General features: G+C 45.2%; 1 protein-coding gene across 1 annotated transcript; it reads left to right on the top strand.

The window, feature by feature from the left end:
* Positions 1 to 10,497: 10,497 nt before the first annotated feature.
* On the top strand, positions 10,498 to 19,761 carry LOC104165273. The gene is made up of 6 exons (XM_009704887.1): positions 10,498 to 10,558; positions 11,404 to 11,682; positions 13,643 to 13,891; positions 17,290 to 17,427; positions 18,007 to 18,126; positions 19,601 to 19,761. The coding sequence occupies exons 1-6, from the start codon at positions 10,498 to 10,500 to the stop codon at positions 19,759 to 19,761; spliced, it is 1,008 nt and encodes a 335-aa protein (XP_009703189.1).
* The last annotated feature ends 358 nt before the right edge of the window (positions 19,762 to 20,119 follow it).

Raw genomic sequence — 20,119 nt, 5'->3', positions numbered from 1 at the left:
TCTCTGTCTCCTTTGCCTCCTGTTGACTCTGTGACTCCTTCTGTTCCTCCTTCTGCACCTCCTTTCCCCTCAACAGCTGTGCAAGCTCTGCTGAAGGAGGTCATTATTCCTCCTCCAGTGGCAGGGGCAGCTGCAACTGTAACAAGAGTCCATGTGCCATTTGGTCTGGCGGATTTGGTGGTATGGCAGCAACAAATGCCCTGAGTCCAGGAAGACCTGGAGAAGGTTCAGCAAATGATTAGGGGAATTTTTAGGGCATATGATCCTGCTTGGTCTGATGTTTGTTGGTTGCTGGAAACTGTATTTACCCCTGAAGAGTGAATTTTGATTCTGCAGAAAAATAGAGAATGGGCTGCAGCTCTGAATGGTAGGACTGGATGGCTGGACGCAGAGCCAGACAGACATTATCAGACCAAGGCAGGATTAGATGCATTAAGCTTATATTGAAAAGGGTTAGAAGAATGGTTAATTGGACAAAGGAAAAAGAATGCCGACAAGGCATTAACTAGGCAGGGGAAACAATTCTGAATGTTTGGGGGAATGGACCCTGAAGCCCTGCACGATGGGTCTCTGCTTGTCTCCTTATTTGTAGATCAAGCAGCCCAAGATGTTAAGGAGTATTTTCACCAACGTTCTCTGGGTTGGCAAGGGAAGCTGATAGGGGAGATAGTGAGTATTGCAATGTTTGTACATAATGTAAGGGATGAGGCTATGGCTAGGCAGAAGAGGAAACAGCAGGAAGAGAAGGCTAGCTTGTTAGCAGCTGCTTTGCAAGGTAGGAATTTTGGGGGACACAGAGATAATAATAATGGAAATAAGGGAAATGGAAACTTAAATTGGACAAGACCAAAGGATTACTGCAATAAAATCAAGATACTGGAAAAGAGAATGCCCTGCCATCCTAGGAAGGGAATTATGACAGCAACAAAGGGAAAATCAAATCAATCAGGAGCTGAACAATAGTGATGAGCAATGATGGTTACCAGATCCCCAGGCCCTAGCAGTGGAAGGAGATACAAAAGTAGTCCTCTTGGGGGACTCTAGGGAACCAATTACAGATGTGAAAATTGGAGATGAAACTTACCCATGTCTGATAAATACTGGCGCAGCTTCCTCAACATTAACAAACCCCCATGAAGAATCAAGAATTAAGTGTAAATTAAATGTTGTAGGAATAGAAGGTGTATCTACATTTGTACCTAGGACAGAGGAGATTATGGTACAGATAGGTCCATGGTCTGCTAATCATTCTTTTCTGCTGTTGGGATCAGCGCCAGCAAATTTGATGGGAAGATATTTGTACAAGTTATGGAGAGAGTTGCAGTGTACACCACAAGGAATTACATTGTGACTCTCCATTGGTAATGTACCAAAAAATCATCATGACTATGGCAACTGAAGAAGGGATAGAAATACCTCAGGAACTCAAAGATATACCTAGGATTTTATGGGCCCAAATTTCTGCGGATGTAGGGTTATTAAGCTCAGCTAATCCAGTACAGATAGAAATGAAGGGAGGCAAACCACCCTTCTTAAAATAGTACCTATTGTCTTAGAAAACAAGGGCAGGTATAAGACCAATAATTGAAGATTTTCTGCCAAGAGGGATTTTAACTCCTTGCAAATCTCCCTGTCATACTCCTATCTTGCTAGTTAGAAACCTAAACTAAGCTCAGATAGAAAACAGGTTTATAGATGTGTCCAGGACTTAGAAGCAATAAATAAATGGGTAACTGTACCACATCCACTAGTTTCTGATCCTTCAACAATTATAACCATGGTACTGACTAACACAAAATGTTTTACAGTAATTGATTTGTGCCCAGCTTGGTTCAGTATAATGGTGCATGCAGAATCTTGGTATGTTTTTGCCTTCACCTGGGAAGGGAAACAGTAAACGTAGACTAGATTTCCTCAAGGGTTTGCCGGACTGTTGACTTTATTTTTAAAATCCTGGTGACAGATTTACAGGACATAGTTAACCAATAACTCTGCATTAATACAGTATGTGGATGATGTGCTAATAGCAAGTACAAATAGGGAAAATAGTGTTGAAGGTTGCTTTGGCTGATAAAGGCCATCAGGTCTCCCCAACCAAATTACAATTCTGTAAAGAAAAGGTATTTAGGGTATTTTTTTGTCAGGAGAGGGCAGGAAGATACCAGATCACTGAACAAAAACTATCCAAGATATGCCTAGGCCTACAACTAAGAAATGGAATAAAGCAACAGTTGTATACTCCGTACCACCCATCAGGCAAAGTAGAAAGAATGAATCAAAGCCTTAAAGATATATCAAAGATTTCTGCAGAGACTAAAATGTCCAGATGCTATACCTGTTGCTTTAACAGACATAAGGTGAAGAGCAAATAATTGAGATTGACTCAGCAGAAGTGTTATTTGGCAGGAATATTCAAATTCTGAACACATACAGGACTGCGAAAACTAGTCATTCCAGTGTTGCCTTTTTTTCATGACTTCTACTCCTGCAGAGACCCCCAGCTCCAAACCCCTGGTGAGTACACCTGGATTTCAGTCTCCAAGGAGATAAAAAGAAATGTTTATGAAGAAGAGCTCTAGAAGAAAGAACCAGGGGTGAGTATCAGCTCAATTGGTACACCTCCCAGCATTCGGGAAGTACTTTAAGGTCATTGTCAGCATTGTCAGAAATTCGCTTTATGGGGTATGTGCCTCCACTGCCGTAATTGTCCATGCTTGGAAGTGATCAGAAGTGCTACTGCAGAGGACTGGAAAATGTAATGTAGAAATCCTTACGTATTCTTAAACTTCCAGGATGTAAAAGTCAGTCTCATGCTGACCTTCCTCAGTTTCAGAAGGCTTAGGTCTGCAGTACTCTGGTTTTATTTCTATGAAGCTGAATTGCGCTGTCGCAGGGTGGTCGGGACCTGTGCAGGGACCACTCCATCAGCAGCGAGCTGGGCATTATGCTGCTACACCCTGTCCCCCCCTGCAGATCTGACCCCGTCCTTCGTTCCATCAATGGAACCGCCAGCCCGGGAGGCCGCATCTGCTTCCACGGAGCGTGGGAGAAACGTATCAGCCTTCTGACATTACCAAATACACAGAAGAAATGCTTGCCCTTTCTGAAAATCCTACTCATTTCAGATTCTCAGGGTGTTCAGGAATTTAATCTAGTCTGAAAAGTCCATATTTATTTGCTGTCTTGGCCTCAGCCAGGGCTACCTTGTTAAAGAGTATCATGACCAAGGACTTTTCAACCTGCCTTTTAAGTTCTAATTGGCGTGATGAAGCAGCGTTTGCAGCTTTGATCCTATAAAACACTGCTTTTCTGCCTCTTTCAATTTGTGGATGCCTAAATTTTTTTCAGTGTAATTCTGGTCCCTGTACTATGAATTTCAGTCTGCTGACAAGACGGCTATTTTTCTAAGCACTTTGAGTAAGCAATACAAAGTTAGATGAGCTGGATTTTTTTTTTGATCAAAGAGTATGTCTGTGCTCCTTAAAAAAAGCTTGTTAAAGCTCTAGAATGCTCTAATTTGCTGCAGGTCCCAGCAATTGCAGTTTCTTGTGTCTGGCAGGAAAGCTTCAGCAAAGGCACAAAGTGTTTTTTGCCGTTTTTTCAAGTCTTTTGACTCTCACGTTAGGTTATCCATGGTTCTAGAGTGTGACAAGGTCTGTCATGACACACACTGTCATAACCACCTGTGATCTTGTGGTTATAAAGCTGTTTTGGTGGCTTTTGTCCCCGTTCTGTACTGGGTTGAAAGATTTTTCTTATATAAGCCTGGTATTAACCTTCTCATAACCACAGCAGATGTAAACCTAAGACGTTAAGTAAATCCTGTAGGGAATTTTAACTTATGAAATCTCTTTGCCTTTGTAAATAATGTTTATATGATTAGTTTGAAGATGGCAACATTAGTGAAATTTCCCAAGTTCATCTTCCAAGTTCGGATTTTGCCAGGTTGACTTTCCCTCACCAAAATGAGGCAAAGCAAGGAGAATCAGGAAAAGATGAACAATGCGGTATGGTACTTGAGGAGTGGGTGGGTGGCTGCAGAAAAATCCTGGTTGGCAGGAGCTGAGAATCTCCACGAGACACAATTTTGGCTGTGTGTCTTGCAATTTTGGCAGGCTAGACCAAGGACAGTGAGCTGGGGGCACTGATGGCAGAGTTACATGGTAGCAGCCTCTGAACAAGACCCAGGTGAAACTGGTGGCTGAAATTCATCCCGAGTCATTCATTAGAGATGTGAAAGCAAAAAACCATGGTTGACCTGCACCAACCTGTGGCAGGTTGGATCCTAACTTAACTTCTCCTATTGTTGTCCACTCACTAAACCAGATTGTCCTCTGACTCTAGTGAAGCTGGCAAAAGCCTACAGACTGTAGGCGCTGTGCTTGCTGTCCTTGATGTGGCCCTTCAGTTAAGGTCTGTTCATGTAGCAGCACAACTGAACCCATATGTCTGAATAGCTCTATAATAATAAGGCTTTTTTTTTTTTTTTCAAAGCCAAATGCAAGGCATTTCATCATGCACACAGTGGTGCTAAATATAAATTTTGAAGTTTCTAGTAGTTATTCCAAATACAGACTCTTCTTTTTCTCTTGTCATTGAGAGCCAAACTAGGAGAGGTATGTCAGAGAAGCTGTATGTGATTGGTATGCTTCACCTGGATGGCTGGGATCCTTATGTTCTTGGTTGTCTGACCTGGCAGTGAGGTGACAGGTAAGTGCCAAGATGAGACGGCAGTGTGGCACAGTACCTCCTCCATGTCTCTGCTTTTTTGTGGACCTGCCTGGGTCTCTCTCCCCCATAGCTGCTCAGCGGTAGTGGAGTTGGGGCTGAATTCATGACATTCACCCTGAGCTGTCTGGTGGCAGGGGTAGAGAGAGAAGCAGCCCTAGATAGGACAAGAGGAAGAAGAGAAGGCCTAAGGGTGACAGCAGCTTGTTAATGAGCAGGAGTCTGAATAAGCTTCTGTAATCGTGGTTGGTGGTGTTCAGCATCTGAGAGGGAGCTGGGAGAGGGGAGCTCGTGTATGAATTGTGGGATCTCTGACAAGCACATGGATTGTAACTTGTCAGAAATGGGAGCTGAAGAAGACCTCTCCCCAGCTTGTCATTTGTGTATTCTGAAGACATGGGACTGCTCTGCTGTGCAGTAAGGGCAGCAAAGAGATGAGCTTTCCCAGAGCATGAGACAAGTGAGCACCATGTGCATGAAACCAAGGTGCTACTGTGAGTTTTTTCTACTTGGGTTACTTTGAGCAGAGGGCTTCTCCAGATTAGATCCTCCATTTGCTCGTGGGTACTATGCAGAGTCTCATCGTCTCTGCCCCTTCAGGATCCTCCCTGCCATGCACTGTTACTTGAACTGTACGTTTTAGACAGAACAGTAGCATCTGGTTCAGTGGGTCCCAGATAACCTCAGCATCACACAGCAAAAGCAAAGGCTGTGGCAGGAAGTGTGAGACAAGGACCGGTGATGTGTGTCTCACCAGAGAGGTGTCTGAGGCACGGCAGACCTGCTGCTGGGAGGTCTCCCAGGTTCCTCTTTGTGCATCACAGTGGGTATCTGTACAGGTTTTCCTCTTATCAGCCCTGTTGCTAAGCCCCCAACACAACAAAATCCTCATATGTGTTTGCAGGATCTTGGACATTCCTTCCATCTCTTGGCAGGTGAAAGCAGAAAATCTCCACGGATGTGCTGAAGAAAGAGTATTCCTGTGTTTCCCTGTCACCGCAGATCTGACAGTCCCCACGGGGCCATCCCAGGAGCTCCAGAAATCCTGGACATGACTCTTGCAGGTGTTGGACTATTCCTTCCCCAGAGGTACTACAGGCTGCAGAAACCACATGTACCTTGTCTGTTATTGGATTCAGAGCCTTTCTGCAGCAGTTCCTGATTTCAGCATGTTTCTGTAACCTGCTTTTTGTAATTTGTGGGTTACTTTAAATGGCCCTGTCACAGAGATAGCATCTCTAGTTGAGGCTCTGACATCAGCTATGTTTGGGGACAGGCTAATGGCTGAGGTGAACTTTTAATCTGACACAGAATAGTCTTTTTTATGGTCTCTTTGTACTGGAAGCTGCAAAAAACAGTGTGGTAGTTTTCTGCCACACTCTTTTGCTCTCTTTTCCCCCTCTCTGTGGCCTCTGATTAAACCTGACGTTGTGCAGCTGGTCGGTGGCTGTAGGGTGCCCTGAAGGCCTGGGTGTTGTCTCAGGGCAGAGGACCAGCCCCATGGGAGCTGGATGGATTGAGCTGAAAGGGGGATCACCTGCAGGTTGTCTCTGAAGCAGAGACAGGAGGAATGAGAATGAAAGTCCAGTTTCCTTCTCTTCTCCTGATTTGCCTTATTTAGCATCCAGATGAGAGCTGGTCAGGAGAAATTCCCTGGGTGCAAATTTCTGTGGAAACTGTGTCAAATGGGTGATGTCAGGAGGTGGGGAGAAACACCTATGACCTGTGTCTGGCCTGTCTGCTTTCCTAAGACTTGACACGAGACCTCTCTGCTCTGGTCTGTGTGGTGGGGAAGAGCCTCTCATCTGTCAGACATGGTGGCAGGCAGCGTGGTGTGCATCCATTGAGGTGAGTGGCACACGTGCTTTGGGGTGCATGTTGGCTTTGAGAATGGGCTGCCATCAGTAAAATTATGTCTATCCAGAGCTGCAACACAGCCTCTTGGTTTCTCTGCTGCTCCAGGACCACATAAACCAGCTGCAGCTGGCTGGATGTTGCGGATCAGGCTGACGGGCTCTCTGGTGTGTTGGTCCCAGGCAGCGGCCATGCTGTGCTGTATCACAAAAACATGGAGTATGAGTGCTGCAGGACAGCATGTGGGACAAGGGCCAGTGGAGCAGGTATTTGGCAGGCCTGTACTTTGGGGCTGTCTGGAAATCCTATGTATGTCCATGGTCCTGGTTGTCTGTAGCTGGGAGTCTGCAGGTTTATTTCCATTTTACAGATCTGTGTGGGGCTGTGGAGTCCCCGACACAAGAAAGCCTTCATCTATGACCAGGCGTCCTGGTCACTCTTGCTATGCCAGTACAGCCTGTTTTGTCCACAAGTCTTTTGCTCTGAACATGATCTTCAGGAGGACTGTGATTGTGCATGTACCATCCTAAATAAGTGACAAAGTAGCTGTGATTTCACAGCTTAGCTGTTTGAGAAACAAAGAGCATGACAGTCTCTATCACCACATAAGCATACACCTTTCTGTGTTTATCTTTGCTATTTTTTGCTTGCTATTGCTATTTCTTTGATCAAGAAAGAGTTTAGAGTTCAAGCATAGCTCTCTGGCTAGTTTCATTTAACAAAGAATTCATATTCTTCTGAATATGAATCTTTGTCAGTCTCTGGGGTCCTGCTACCCTGACCCAGAAGCATCTCTCAGGCTTGCCCCCCCATTCCTGCCTTGTGGCTGCACAGTTAAACTCTCCCCAGAGCCACTCAAAGTGTGTTTAAAAAACAAATCTCGTGTGAATAGCTATAGGTGTGGATTGGATAGGTAAGCTAACATGGCTGCAAGCCTCTCCCTCCTTCCAGTGCTGCACAGTCCCGGTTGTACCTGCCCTGGCAACCTATGATATAGCCATGGCTGTGCTGCCCCACGGCGAGGGGATGGATGGATGGATGGACAGAAGAGCAGACTGCCTGCAGCCAGCAGTGTTTCCTGGCCCAGGGGCTGGTGCTGGGGCAGGGAGCCCTCAGGACCCTGCAGAGCCGGCTCTGTGCATCGCTGGAGCCGCGGGGTTATTTTCCATTTCTGCTCATTCTGGTGTTTAGCTCTGCCGCCTCCCTCTGCGTGACGCTAGGCCTGTGTATTTCCACAGTTAACGCTGACATGCATTAACGACAGTAAAAATAGGTGTGCTGCTTACGCTTACCAGCCTATTGAAAGGAAGACGTGCAGAGTTAGTATGTACAAATTTCTTCATAATCCTTCACAGCTTATTTCCTGCTCTACTTGCTAGCTCAGGTTTTCCAATCTCCTGTGTGCTGTCAATGCCTCATGTCATGTAAGGAATGAATCTCCATTCTCCTTTCATGATGCTGTCAAGTGGCTGAAAGGACAGAATGGCCCTGTGAGCTTGCAGCTCACCAAATAAAAAATATTTTAGTTCACTTTCCAACTACAAGTTCTTGTCTTTTTTCTTTTTTTTTCTTTTTTTTTTTTTTCCTTCTTCTACTTGTGGTTTCTGTTAAGCCTCACAAGGTATTTTTTGTCTGCAATAATCACACAAAACTTTATGCATCTTTTTATAAAAACGGGAAGTGAATTCTCTGGTTAGCCAAGTGTGGTGTGAGAATTCAATAGCCAATGTTAGAAATTAGTGTCTTATCTCATCTAAAAAATTAGTTATATATGAAATCTGAAAAGGTTACCCTTAAGAGGAGGCTACTGATTGATGACAACACAGATTGTGCATGTGCTGTCATCTTTATCTTGACTGTGATTTCTTTTTTTTCCTTTTTTTTTTTTTTTTTTTTTAGCTAGTAGGATGTGAGGGACAGAAGGAGCCTAATGGGACTTCATATACTGCGTGATGTATGGGGCACTTGCAGTCAGAAATATTGAACTCATAAATGTACTCATTTGCCCTGGAGTCACTGAGAGGGAGACTAAATACAGGACACCGCAATGTCACAGTCATGCAGAGTCACTTCTGTAACAACAGAGCTACAGCAGAAAGGCCATATTTTTCTTTGATTTTGCTGCAAATCTGTAAATGAGCCCTGTGAGGCTGCTATGATTGGCTGGAGGAGAAGGTGAACTTCTGCTGGATTTGGCTGTATGCAGATTGCTTTTGCATTTTGTTGTTTTTCTGAGACTCTGAATGTTTTGGGGTGCTATTTTGAAGTGACCCTGCTCATGCTGTCTGTTCTGTCTCGTGTCTCTACCACAGCACTGCAACCCTAAGCTCTACCAGCTTGCCCTTCAAGCATGAAGTGAAATGAAGTTGAATCTGCACACCCGAGGCAGCTGGTTAGCCCCAGTCTTGCAGTGGTATGAGAGATTTTCTTCATGTCATTTCAGCAGCACAGAAGGAAATGAAAGTGTTTCTTGCTTTAAATACTTTTTTCTCTCCCCATGCTCTGCGCTGCTGTGAGTGTCTGAAGACTCACTTCACTGCTTTTCTCAGAGAAGGCTATTTCTGTCACATCTTAGATCAATTTAGGCCTGTCCTGTGCATGTACGATAAAGACATGATGGTGCTCTGGTAGCCTTGGGCAAACTTGTAAATTTTAGACCCTGGGAGCAAGAGGTGAGATGTCATTGTCGTGAATTGTCATTGCTAAGAACTCAGAGGGGCCAAACCAGTGGCTGAAATGTGGAATTATCAAGCAGAGCCAAATTGATTGAAAAATAGTGGACACCACAGCACAAGGCGTCTGACAATTTCTCAGAAATGCGTGTATACATGTAATTCCACTGTCTGGAGCTTCCTTAATGCGCTGTGTCTTTCTCTGTGCCCAGAGAAACAGCACGAAAGCTAACATTCCCAGCCACATCCTGAACTGCTGTCACAGTTATTGCCCAGCACATCTGCTAAGTGCATCTAAAAACATCCAGATGTTGGCTGTAATGCTGCAGTGGTTTGCTTCTTCCAATGAGTGAGATGGTTTCTGCTGTGCTGCTGTGTAATCCACCTGGGCACTCAGTGCAAGATGCCAGCGTGCTTTAAGCCATCTCAACAAGTGCAAACAAAGTATCTGGCCCTGTGTGGCCCGTAGATAACTGGTTCACAGTAGTTCTTCAAGATTGGCTTTTCAGTCTCGTCTTTGGGATCTGCACTCCAAAGAGAGCCGCGGTGGCTTTTGGGCTGCATTCAGTGTAGTTTTGCAATGCAACTTAACATTCTGTAACCTTTATTCTTTGCCTGGGGCGGCTGTGCAGAGCCCTTTCCTGCACGACAGGTGCCATTCGGTCACTAGAAGAGCCCAGCAAAGTTCAGCCTGGCAACATGGCCTTTGTGTACAGAGGGAGAGCCTTCTCCCACACCTACTGCTGGTGAGACTCTCTGGGAGCGACTGGAGTTGATATTCCAGAAAATCAACTGGTCTACATGTTCAGTGCTTTATCTAACTGGACTGATTTCTCTTCCCTGGGTGGAGATGCTGTACTTTGATAAACTGGAAAAGGATGAAAGAAAAAGGTGTTTCGCCTTTGCCCGGTTTCGGCATTAGCATCTTCCTAAATGGAGTGAGCTGACCAGGAGATATTTTTGTCTCTCCTCACCTCTCAGCCCTATTCTCACGCTTGCAGCTAGCTGCAAGGTGCGGGACTTTGCAGAGCACATTGTGGCTTGTGTTGGTTCAGCCCAAGTTCAGTCACCCAAAACCTTGCAGGTCTATTTTGAAACATTATTCAATCTGTCCACTATGGGGTTTCTTTTCTTTTTTTTTTTTTTTTCACTCTTGCTTCTGACATCATTTCCTGAATGCTATATTCACTGAGCTCTGTAGCCAGATCGTCTTCTCAGCATATGATGCAAGGAGCTCGTTAAAATGGATTTCAGCTCTCCTTTTGCTCTGCAGTGCTTCCTGGTGATAATAACTGTTACTCATGGTAAGTGGGATTTTTCTTTATGAAGTTGGCAGAGATTTGCCTAGATGAACAGACACCTTAATTTTGCTCTAAGATCTTTAAGAACTCTACCAGGTTTGAGGAGACATCAAATAGTGTAACTGCTAATGCATGAAAGGGGCAGTCAGAATGAAGTAAGACAGATTATTTTTTTTTAATAAACGAATGATAACTAACAATATAGTACTTTCTCAGTGTAGTGCGTCTGTAAAAGCATTTCGGCGGAGAACGTAAGGTCCTTGTATGCAGAACGCTGGCTGGAGAGCAATGTGGTCCTGCTCCTAACGCTTGGTGTGACCTTGGGTTAGTCCCCGAGCTGCTGTCTCCCTGCCACTGACCCAGCTCTGATCTGCGTACAACAACTTAATAATGCACAAGGATACTGTGAGACTTGTTCAAGATAAAACTGTGACCTTACTCTTTGGGTAAAAGCAGCTGTGCAGGCAGCAGTTGTTTTTGCCAACCTCTGTACAAGATCCGTGGCATTGATACCCTGAGGATCTTTCTTTGCAGAATATCTCAGCTCTGAGGGGGGGTGGTTGATGGCTGTGTCAAATATGGGGAGCCAAAAGACCAGCTACTCAGCCTTTTGTCACCCTGTGCGCACGGTGTGCGCACCACTCCTGTGTTATTGGGGGGGAAAGTTGGCCTTCCTAGAAGGCTTCCCACTTCCCTGATTTTCAATTACTGGTGACCCCAGCCTGTCATGAGGGGTGGGTCTGTCCCTCTTACATCTCACCTGGGCATTTGCCTTTCTGGGAGGCAGCTGAGAGGGGATGGATGGACACAGCAAGCTCACTGCCCACACTCTGTGCCTCTCCTTTCAGGCTCTGCCACCTGGACCGGTGTGCTCAGCGGCGGCTCAGCAGTCTTTTCTGTGGGAATTCAAAGTCTGCAGAACCTCTCCAGGATGAGCAAGAGGGATGTGAGATGCTTGACAGATGTCTTAAATGATACTTTGTTGGCCGAGTGCGGCACTTCTGCTGGCAGATGCCTGAACTTGCAGAATGGTTCCCTAGTGCTGAGAAGTGTGGAGAAAGAGGACGAAGGAAAATACGAGTTCGTTTTTCACAACACCACCAGACTTTTTACACTGCAAGTATTTGGTAAGTGGCCTTCTTAGCAACAAATAGCTTTTGAACTTGTGAGCCTGGCTGGGAGCTGGTGCCTTGAAATTCTTCCTAAGAGACTGCTTGAGCTTGCAGGAGCTATAGGTGCCTCTGGAACAGCTTTGTAAGCTTCTGGAACCTCAGGGAGCAGTTATGGTGAGTGTAAAGTAAAGGGTGCTTTTGGCATCCACATTGCTAGTCTCTCCTGTCTGTTGAGTCTTCCTTGAAGTAGCAGTTAGTTGAGCTATGTGCTATTTTTCCCTGATGTAAGAGACAGCAGTGTGAAGTGTTTGTAAAGTTGAGCCTACAGTATGCAGTAGCTGGAAGTTTCAGTCCATTTCCAGAGTATTCTTCCTGATGGCTTGCACTAAAGCTCTCACTGACCGACAGCATTTTGCTGCCGGTGGACACACTTCCTTAAGGAGTTAACCTTACCTGACTTGGCTCTGGAAACTGAATTGGACTTCTGTGCAGGTCTGGGTTGAGGTGTGCTGGATTTTTCCCCTGCTTCATGCAGCTGAGGAAAGGTACTAAAGGACTCCAGGTGTGACTTTCTGATTCTTAGCTGCACCCGAGCAGCTTGGAGGTCAGCATCTTCTGGGTCTGTTCGCAGACCAGCCATGATACCTTACGATGCCAGTTTCCTTACTGTTCTCCCTGTGGCCTTAGAATTGCTGCTTCCCTTTGTGTGCCTGCTCATCCATCTGCAGGGTGAGCAGACAGAAACAAAGTCGCTCTGTACAGGATACAGCTCATTGCTTGAGTTAATACGGAGAAGGCTTAAATGGGTTTGCCCCTTTGCTGAATAGTGCTCCAGACAGCCAGTGACCATTGCTCTGGTCCTCATCTCCACCGTTCCTTTTGCAGGGCTTTCACTTACCCGAGCTTCTAAGAGAAATTGAAGCATGTGAAATTGTAATGAAAATGTCTGAGCAAACTGGTCTCAGTGAAGACAAATGAATCCTTATACGTTTCTGGTGCAAACAGGCGGAACTGCCGTGCAGAGTAGGTCAAAGATGTGACTCCTTGGCATGAAGTCAGGGGCTTAGACTTGGAAGCAGGCAAAGACCGCAGAAGTGTCCTGAGTTTAACCTCTATTTCAGTGGATTTGCTTTGGGAACTTTTGTCTCCTCCTTGTGTTCTGTTGCCACACCCAAGCCAGGGAAACGATTTCACAGCAAAGATACTCCTTTTAGCTGAAGATGATGTCCTAGTTGAGGAAACTGATTTCTGAGCTTATTTACATGGATGTTGCATAGATATTCTCAATGTTACTGTGATAAAACCGTACCACTTCTCTGTGTAGTCTGTATTTGCAAAGGCAAATGTAGGAAATAGGTTGGCTTCTTGTAGTAGACCGAAAGAGAAATTCGGGAAAATGTAATAAGATCAATGATTCATTATTTCATTCTAAATTGTCCTAGTCTGGGTCATCCTATCTAACTGCAGGTGTCTGGTGTTGGTACCTATGTTGGGCATGATTTGTACTAGTTCCTCTCTCGAATGGAAGAAGAGACAGAGTGACAGCAAAAATACAAACCTCTAGTGGACGAGAGGGCTGAGTCTCTTCTGAAGCTATAGTTATCTGCTGATTACAGAGAAGGCATCTGGCTAGCAGATGCTTTGGGTGTTTCCGCCATCCTTTGAGATCAGGGGCTTTTTTTCCTTTTTCAGTTTCAATAAGGAAAACTAAGAGATGCCAGATTTTTGTGGCATCCCCAAAATAGGGACCAAGGGTCACTAGCAGGGTTGGGTGGGCTCTGCTAAGCATTTCAGGGCTGGGGTCAAGCACTGAAAAGTCTGGTTACTTATTTCTGTGCTCCCTGGCTGCCAACAAATGCGGTGGTAGTAAGACTGCCGGCAAGGGAAGCTCCTGTCCAGCTCGCGTTCACTGCTGAGTCTGCTCCTCACCTCTCTTTCCTCCCTATTCCCGTTGCCCCATGCTGTGTGTGACCAGAGCCGGCCATTGGTATCCAGTGCTTCCCTAATGGGACTGGAGAGCTGTCCTGCGACGTGACCAGCAACGAGACCACCAGGTTTCAGTGGCTGCTGAATGGCACCGCGCTGAGTGCCCCTGAGGCTTGCGTTAAGGATGGTGGGAGGAAGGTTCGCCTGGACAAAACCGTGCCCGGAGAATTTGTATGCGAGGTTTGCCACGGGAACAGCATCACAAGGACCAGGCCTGTTGTGCTGTCTTGCAGCTATGGTGAGTAACGGCTCCTCCAGAAAAATCTCCTTTTTGGTCTCTTGCAGCAGAAAACTAAGGAGTTGTTGCTGTCTGCGTAATACCAAACTCTTCTGTCCTCTGGCAGCTGCCTTCCAGACTTACCACATCCCCCCTTTAGAAAGTGTCCTCTTGACTTCCTTCTCCCTCCTGTGTCTCAGACTGACACAGCCTACAACCACAGAAGGGATGAAAGTTTGTTCAGGAGGTCCTTTTACCCAACTCTGCACCAAGGAGGGATCTTTGTCTGTTTTCCTGCTTCCCAGTGATGGAGACCTTGGACCTCCCTGTGTACTAATCCTCTATGCCGGTTTAGAAACATGAGCTGCTTCCTGCTCTGATGTTCATCCATTACCCGGATGGCCTTCCAATTTCTGCAAAATCCCTGTAAAAACACCTCCGCTAGTTCAGCCCTGTTGCTGCTGGACCCAGCTGAGTTTTGCCTTGTCTTTTTTCTTACCTAGGCCAGCTGCACAAAGATTTACCAGTCTATGCAAATGGCTCTCCATCAGCCCCACACTATCAGAGGTGGGGTAAAGACAAGTCATTTACTTATGAAATGTGGGGTTTTTTTTTCACCTCCATGTTCCTGCTCAGATATGTAATTCTGTGAGAAGGCTGTGACTTTATCCATTTGCAAGCCCTCTGTAAATGCTGAGTACTCTGCTTGAAAGAGACTATAGTTTAATGAGACAGAAAATCTGGATCCTAGGACTGATCAAAACTGCCAGAACCTTATGATGCAAAGCACCGGTCTGTGTTGTAAACCTACATTTACTTAAAAAAAACAAACAAACAAAAAAACCAAACCAAAACCAACCAAACAAAATTATTTGATAACCTTGGGTGTGATTTCACTTGCATCTCTAGTAGCAAAGGTTTTTCTCCTCTCTGGCAGCAAAGATGATCATCAAAACTACATCAGTGGCATAATTTAACCATAAGGTTTTTGACTCATTTAGCTGTAATTAATTTAATCAGATTTGCTACTAGAGAAATTGTACTGTACAATAGCACCTAGCATTTTAGAAGTTGTCTGAGACGCTTCAACTTCAGACACTGTCCTGTCTTCTATGGCTGGCATACAGTTAGTGTGAAAGCAAAATTACTGACATAAACCCCGTGTCATGTGTGCTGGCATTCAAGAAAATGCTGTGGGCTGTTCATGCCTGATCGCGTTGGTGCCGCTGGCCAATCTGTGTGAATCTGGCATTTGTGATTGTGGAGCAGTGATCTTAATTGTGCCCAGTTGAATTGGTCAGAGGTTGTTCAGCGTAATCAGACTCAAGTTGGTTGGGGAGCGAGGATGCGAACATCCATGAGCTGTTCAATCAAGCCCTGTGATAAATCACGCGAGTGCTGACAGTAACCATTGTTTATTCTGGGTGACTGCCCAGTCCCCTGGGTGTGATATCAGTTCCCCATTTCCTCTTGAAAAGCTCACATGGGGAATTTAGTGATAGCTCTGTTGGGAGGGACACGTGCATGAACACATATTTTGAAGAGTCTAAGAGCAAGAAAGTAGCAGCGATTCTACTTTTTAGTCATCAAATGCAACCAAATTTGTAAAAACTGAACTAAAGCAATTCTGAATACTAGTAAAATGAATTGAAGAGAGAAATGAATTCAATTAAATTAATTAAAGACCAGTTCATTATTTTTGTGGTTTTTTTATTGGCTCCAGGCAAAGGACTGAATATAGGTTTTTTTCCACTGTAGGTATAAGATCTATGTAAAAGCACCTATTTGGGCAACCTGATGGCTGATGAAATTAATTTTGAATAATTCTTAGCATAAAACAATTTGGCAGAAATACAGTAAACTTCCCAGGCACCAAAGGGCTCTGATCACACACGATCTAAAGCAGAGGATTCAGAAGTTAACAAGTCAATATAAATAAAAGGCTTTTATTGATTCATTGCTTGTTTTATTACTGGTTTATTATGAATTTTTAGCACCACATTTTGTCTCAAAAAGACCTTTTTAACAAATTGCAGATTTTTAGGAAAAAATATTTCCAACATATATTTATGCCTTTGACAATATTCTCTAAGCTTTCATCAAAAAGGAAATAAAACTATTACGGAAACGATTTCTCATTTGCTGAAAGTTTAATTTTGAGTATAGATTTTTTTTTTTTAAGTTGGTAACTGTTCCTAAAGAGATTGGAACAAGCACTCCGAAAATACTTTGAGTATGTGTGATTTCACACAGAGAAGCACCTGTGTACAGTTGTTTTTACTGTTCTGGTGAGTATGTGGACTATGACAGCGTGTAATATGTCCTGGAACACTTGAAATACTTCCCAGCCTTTGGGGATACGCAGCAATTTGCGCGTTTGGGGTCTCAAAAACAAGCTCCAGATGAGCCTGTTGGTTTCTGCAGCGCAGTGCTGTGCAGGCATGTGCGCAGCTGAAAAGAAGCCAAATGGTTCCAAAAGGGATGGCGTACATTTACCTAGGGAGTTTTAAGGAATTTGTATTATAGTGATAGTTGAGCTTTTTTCATACGGGAAGAAGAGCGTTCCTACTGGCTGCCCCAGGTTGGAGAGAATTGTCTCAGTGAAGGAGCAAGTACGGACGAGTGTCTCTCTTCTGCAAGTCTGTGATGCCCTCTACCAGCTTCCCTGCTCAGCAGTAACCTACGTGCAAGTCTGACCCGTCAAAGCAACCCTGAGCAAGGGACTCCGAGCTGGGTAATAATTACCACGGACTTGTGTGTGGCCGCCTTCTGCTCAGCCATCTGTAGCCTTTGCCTCCTGCTAGGTGTTTCGCATGATCTCGGTTGGGAAGGGGAATAAAGAGAAATCCTTCCCCGAGCAGCAGTGAGGCTGGTTTTGTACAGCTCTGACTTGGGTGGCTGGAGTCTCTGGCGCCTGAGGAAGTGCAGGCTCTGATCAGACCTGCTTTGAGGTTGGTGTAGTCGTTACATGGCTGTCCTAAGTGGATTCTCTGGGGTCTGATGCAAGCTCTGAGGATAGACTCTGCAGCTTTTCTTTCAGCAGGAGATGCTAGCTTAGGTCTCCCTCCTCTTCTCAGCTGCCTGTTTCATAAAGCTTGTTGAAATGTAGTATCTTTCAAACCACCACCTTCCCTGTTAAATTTGATTAAAATTTACGAATTGTCTTAGACGTTACTGGTCAGAGTAGGCAGAAACAAACGCACACAGCTTAGTCATGCAAGCCACTTAAGGAAAAATTCCATACCCTAATTAAATGGTGTGACACAAATCACAATGTGCCAGTTCACAGTATCGGCTCCCCTGATGCAAACCAAAGCAACAGTAATATCCACATGCTATAATCTGCTTCTGGGTTTTTCCCATTTGGAGAAAGAAGCTTGTCCACCCTGGTAACTAACAATGTTGTGTCCTTCTTGCAGGAGACCTGCTGCAGTACCCATGGTTCATTTACATCCTGGCAGGGTGCGCAGGGGGTGCCGTTATCCTGGTGGTGGTGGTGTCCTCAATCATATGTTGCTGCATGAAGAGGAAACACAAGTTCATCCCAGTGCCTTCAGGTGAGTGGAGGATGCTGTTGACCCCTGGGATGAGTCCTCACAGAGGATTGTGTCTGTGCAGGCTGGGGTTGAAATAGGCTGCTTGTCTTCCAGCCAGCCCTCCCTTGACCTGGTGGAGCAGAAAGCTGCTTGCTGATAGGCAACTGTTATGACCTTGAATTAAACCCTGCTTTTCCCTGTTTCACCTCACACTTGCTACCACGTGCTCCTGGCCGTAAAGAAACACAGCAAAACCTTTTGTATAGGCAAGATAATTGAGCCTCGTTCAGGTCTGGTCCTGAAGTGACCTGAAGGCTTCTGATGGCAGTCATTTGTCAGCACCAGTCCCTGAATGCAATCTGCCCATGCCCAGTGAGGTCACCCCAAGCTGTGATCCTGCCAGCATGGCCAGGCTGGTCTCTGACAGGTTGGCAGTGACCCTCTGTACTTGGCATCTGCCTGCTCTGGGAATGGAGCCAGTGCCACAGGAGGAGGAGATGCAAGCATGTTTTGGTGGTCTGGCTTTGCAATGAACATGACGAGGCTGCTGGGATGTGGGGGGGACCTCTTTCCTTCAAGTGTCTGGTTTTGGTTTTACAGAGGAGGAGAAGGATGATGGATTAACAATGTCCGTGGTCTCCAGTGAAGGTGTGAAGAGCCCCCCCAATGGAGACCATGTCGAGGCTCAAGCTGCCCAAATCGACTGCCCTCCAAAGCCTGGTGGGTCCGGTGACTTGTTTTAAGTTGGACAGATAGCTCGTTTAGGAAGGTGAAGGACAAAATGGATATCCGTGGCTGATGGAGGAGGAGCTGACTGTAAAGAGGGCTCTGGGACTCAGTAGTGCAGGGAGGGTGCTGCATCTTGTCCAGACGACAGAAGTTGCAGCAGGTCATTTATCACTACCTTGTTCGTGCTCGGCTTCTGCGCAGGAGTAATTCTTGCCCTCACCCAGCTGTGAGATGTAGCAGCAGCCATCTCCTAAGCACCCCACAGCGGGTACTGCCAGCAGACTGTCTGTTCCAATATCTCCTGTGCTAAAATACACATCTCAAAAACAGCGACCTCCCCAAAACTTAACAGTTTTCCCAGAATTTTATCACACATACCCCCTTCTCATCAGTAATATTTTATAAGAATCAGCATTGTTTTTGTGAGCAGTCATCTTCAGGACAGGATTCACCAATATGCTGAGCTGTAAACACAGCTAAATCCTATCAAAGTCAGAGGCTTGTGTGTTTTCTTAAATTGGGGCTAAAGTGGGAATACTCTCACATCTTAAATCCTTCAAAGAAATGGAGAATAAAACCCCACAGCTTTAGCATAGTATGGTCAAGACAGTGCAGTGACAAAAACCTTTCAGAAATCTCCTGTCTGTGGGCGCTTGATAATAATGCTCCACTTTTTGCATTGTTTCCCTTGATTTTGTTTCACGAACATGAATGCTGGCAACACCTTCCCTGGTAATGCACCACCATCAACTGAAGTAACTCTAGCAGGGACATCATGAACTGGAGCAGCATTACATGGGTCATGGCCTCGTCTCAGCAATGCTGTCTCCACTTCTGATGACCTTCACTGTACCATGCACAGCCTCTCAGCAGCTCAGCTGTGCTTTATGTCTAACCTTGGATGCTGCTTTGCTTTGCTCTGCTTTCAAAATATTAAATGCTACTCATGAACATAGTGCAAGAAAAAAAAAAAAAGGTGCAAACCATTCGGGTCATTGCTTAATACTAATATACTAAGTGTATTAATATATTGAGTGTAGAACTTTTTTTAAAATAAATTTACACATTGTTGATTTGACTAACAAAGTATCCCATATTTAAATATTCTACAAATAAGTTAAAAAGCAGAGGTCCATGTGGAAAGTGTTTAGGCGAGAACGTATTAAATGTGTGCTGTTAGCCAGCTTTAATTACTCAGATGTAACTGAATAGATTTGGCTTTTGTAGTTTGGTATATTTTGGGCAGTTGAGCCTAGTGACCTTCAGCACCAAAGCATCTAAAGCCAGAATGGACAGCTCAATAAATGAGTAGTTACAAAGAAAATTGAAATTTGGCTTGCAGATGCCTGGGGAGAGGGGACTGAGGGGGTTAGGCAGCCTTGCAGCATCAGGGACTCGGGGGAGGATTTCCATGAGGCTGAGCACAGTGCAGGCACTGGGAAACCATTTCTCCTTTCTTTTCCAGATACTACCCGGACTGATCAAAGTGTTGAACCGCAGCCACTGGTAGAAGAAAACTTACCGGTGGGGAGAGAACCTGAGGAAATGCCAGACCCAGAGGTCATAGTTGATGTGGAAAGCCAGGAAAATGCCTCAGACTGTTTCCCAGATCCAACTGATGATTGATCTGGCATGCTTGCTGTTCCACCCTGTCTTGAAGCCTACGACACCTAACCTTTGCATCCCATAGTCTCATTGTGTGTAAGAATTGGTCTGGAAAATTTTAGCAGGGGAAAAGATGTGAGGTGTCAGGTCTGCTAACCTCATTTTTTTAAAAAAAAAAAGAAAGAAAAAATATAAAGAAAAACATACGCGTGGCTTCAGGGCCGCACTGCCGTGGGCTGACACATTCACTAACAGACAAAACTGGGCAGCTTTTTGATGCTTTGGCTGTTAATAGACCTGCAGCTAAACTGTGGAGCCCTAGAGGACAGCCTGAAATAAGATGGGCAGTTCCTCCTGCTCCCTGCCCACCCCATGCCTT

This window comes from Cariama cristata, unplaced genomic scaffold (genome assembly GCF_000690535.1).
Source record: "Cariama cristata isolate BGI_N322 unplaced genomic scaffold, ASM69053v1 scaffold10560, whole genome shotgun sequence".
Lineage (NCBI taxonomy): Eukaryota > Metazoa > Chordata > Aves > Cariamiformes > Cariamidae > Cariama > Cariama cristata.
Note: the sequence above shows the minus strand (reverse complement) of the source record. Positions and strands in the feature narration are given on the sequence as shown.

Coding starts and splice junctions, on each gene's coding strand:
- LOC104165273 (XM_009704887.1), top strand. CDS start 10,498: ATGGATTTCAGCTCTCCTTTTGCTCTGCAGTGCTTCCTGGTGATAATA. Junction 11,683..13,642: donor TTTTACACTGCAAGTATTTG/GTAAGTGGCCTT, acceptor GTGTGTGACCAG/AGCCGGCCATTGGTATCCAG. Junction 17,428..18,006: donor GTTCATCCCAGTGCCTTCAG/GTGAGTGGAGGA, acceptor TTGGTTTTACAG/AGGAGGAGAAGGATGATGGA.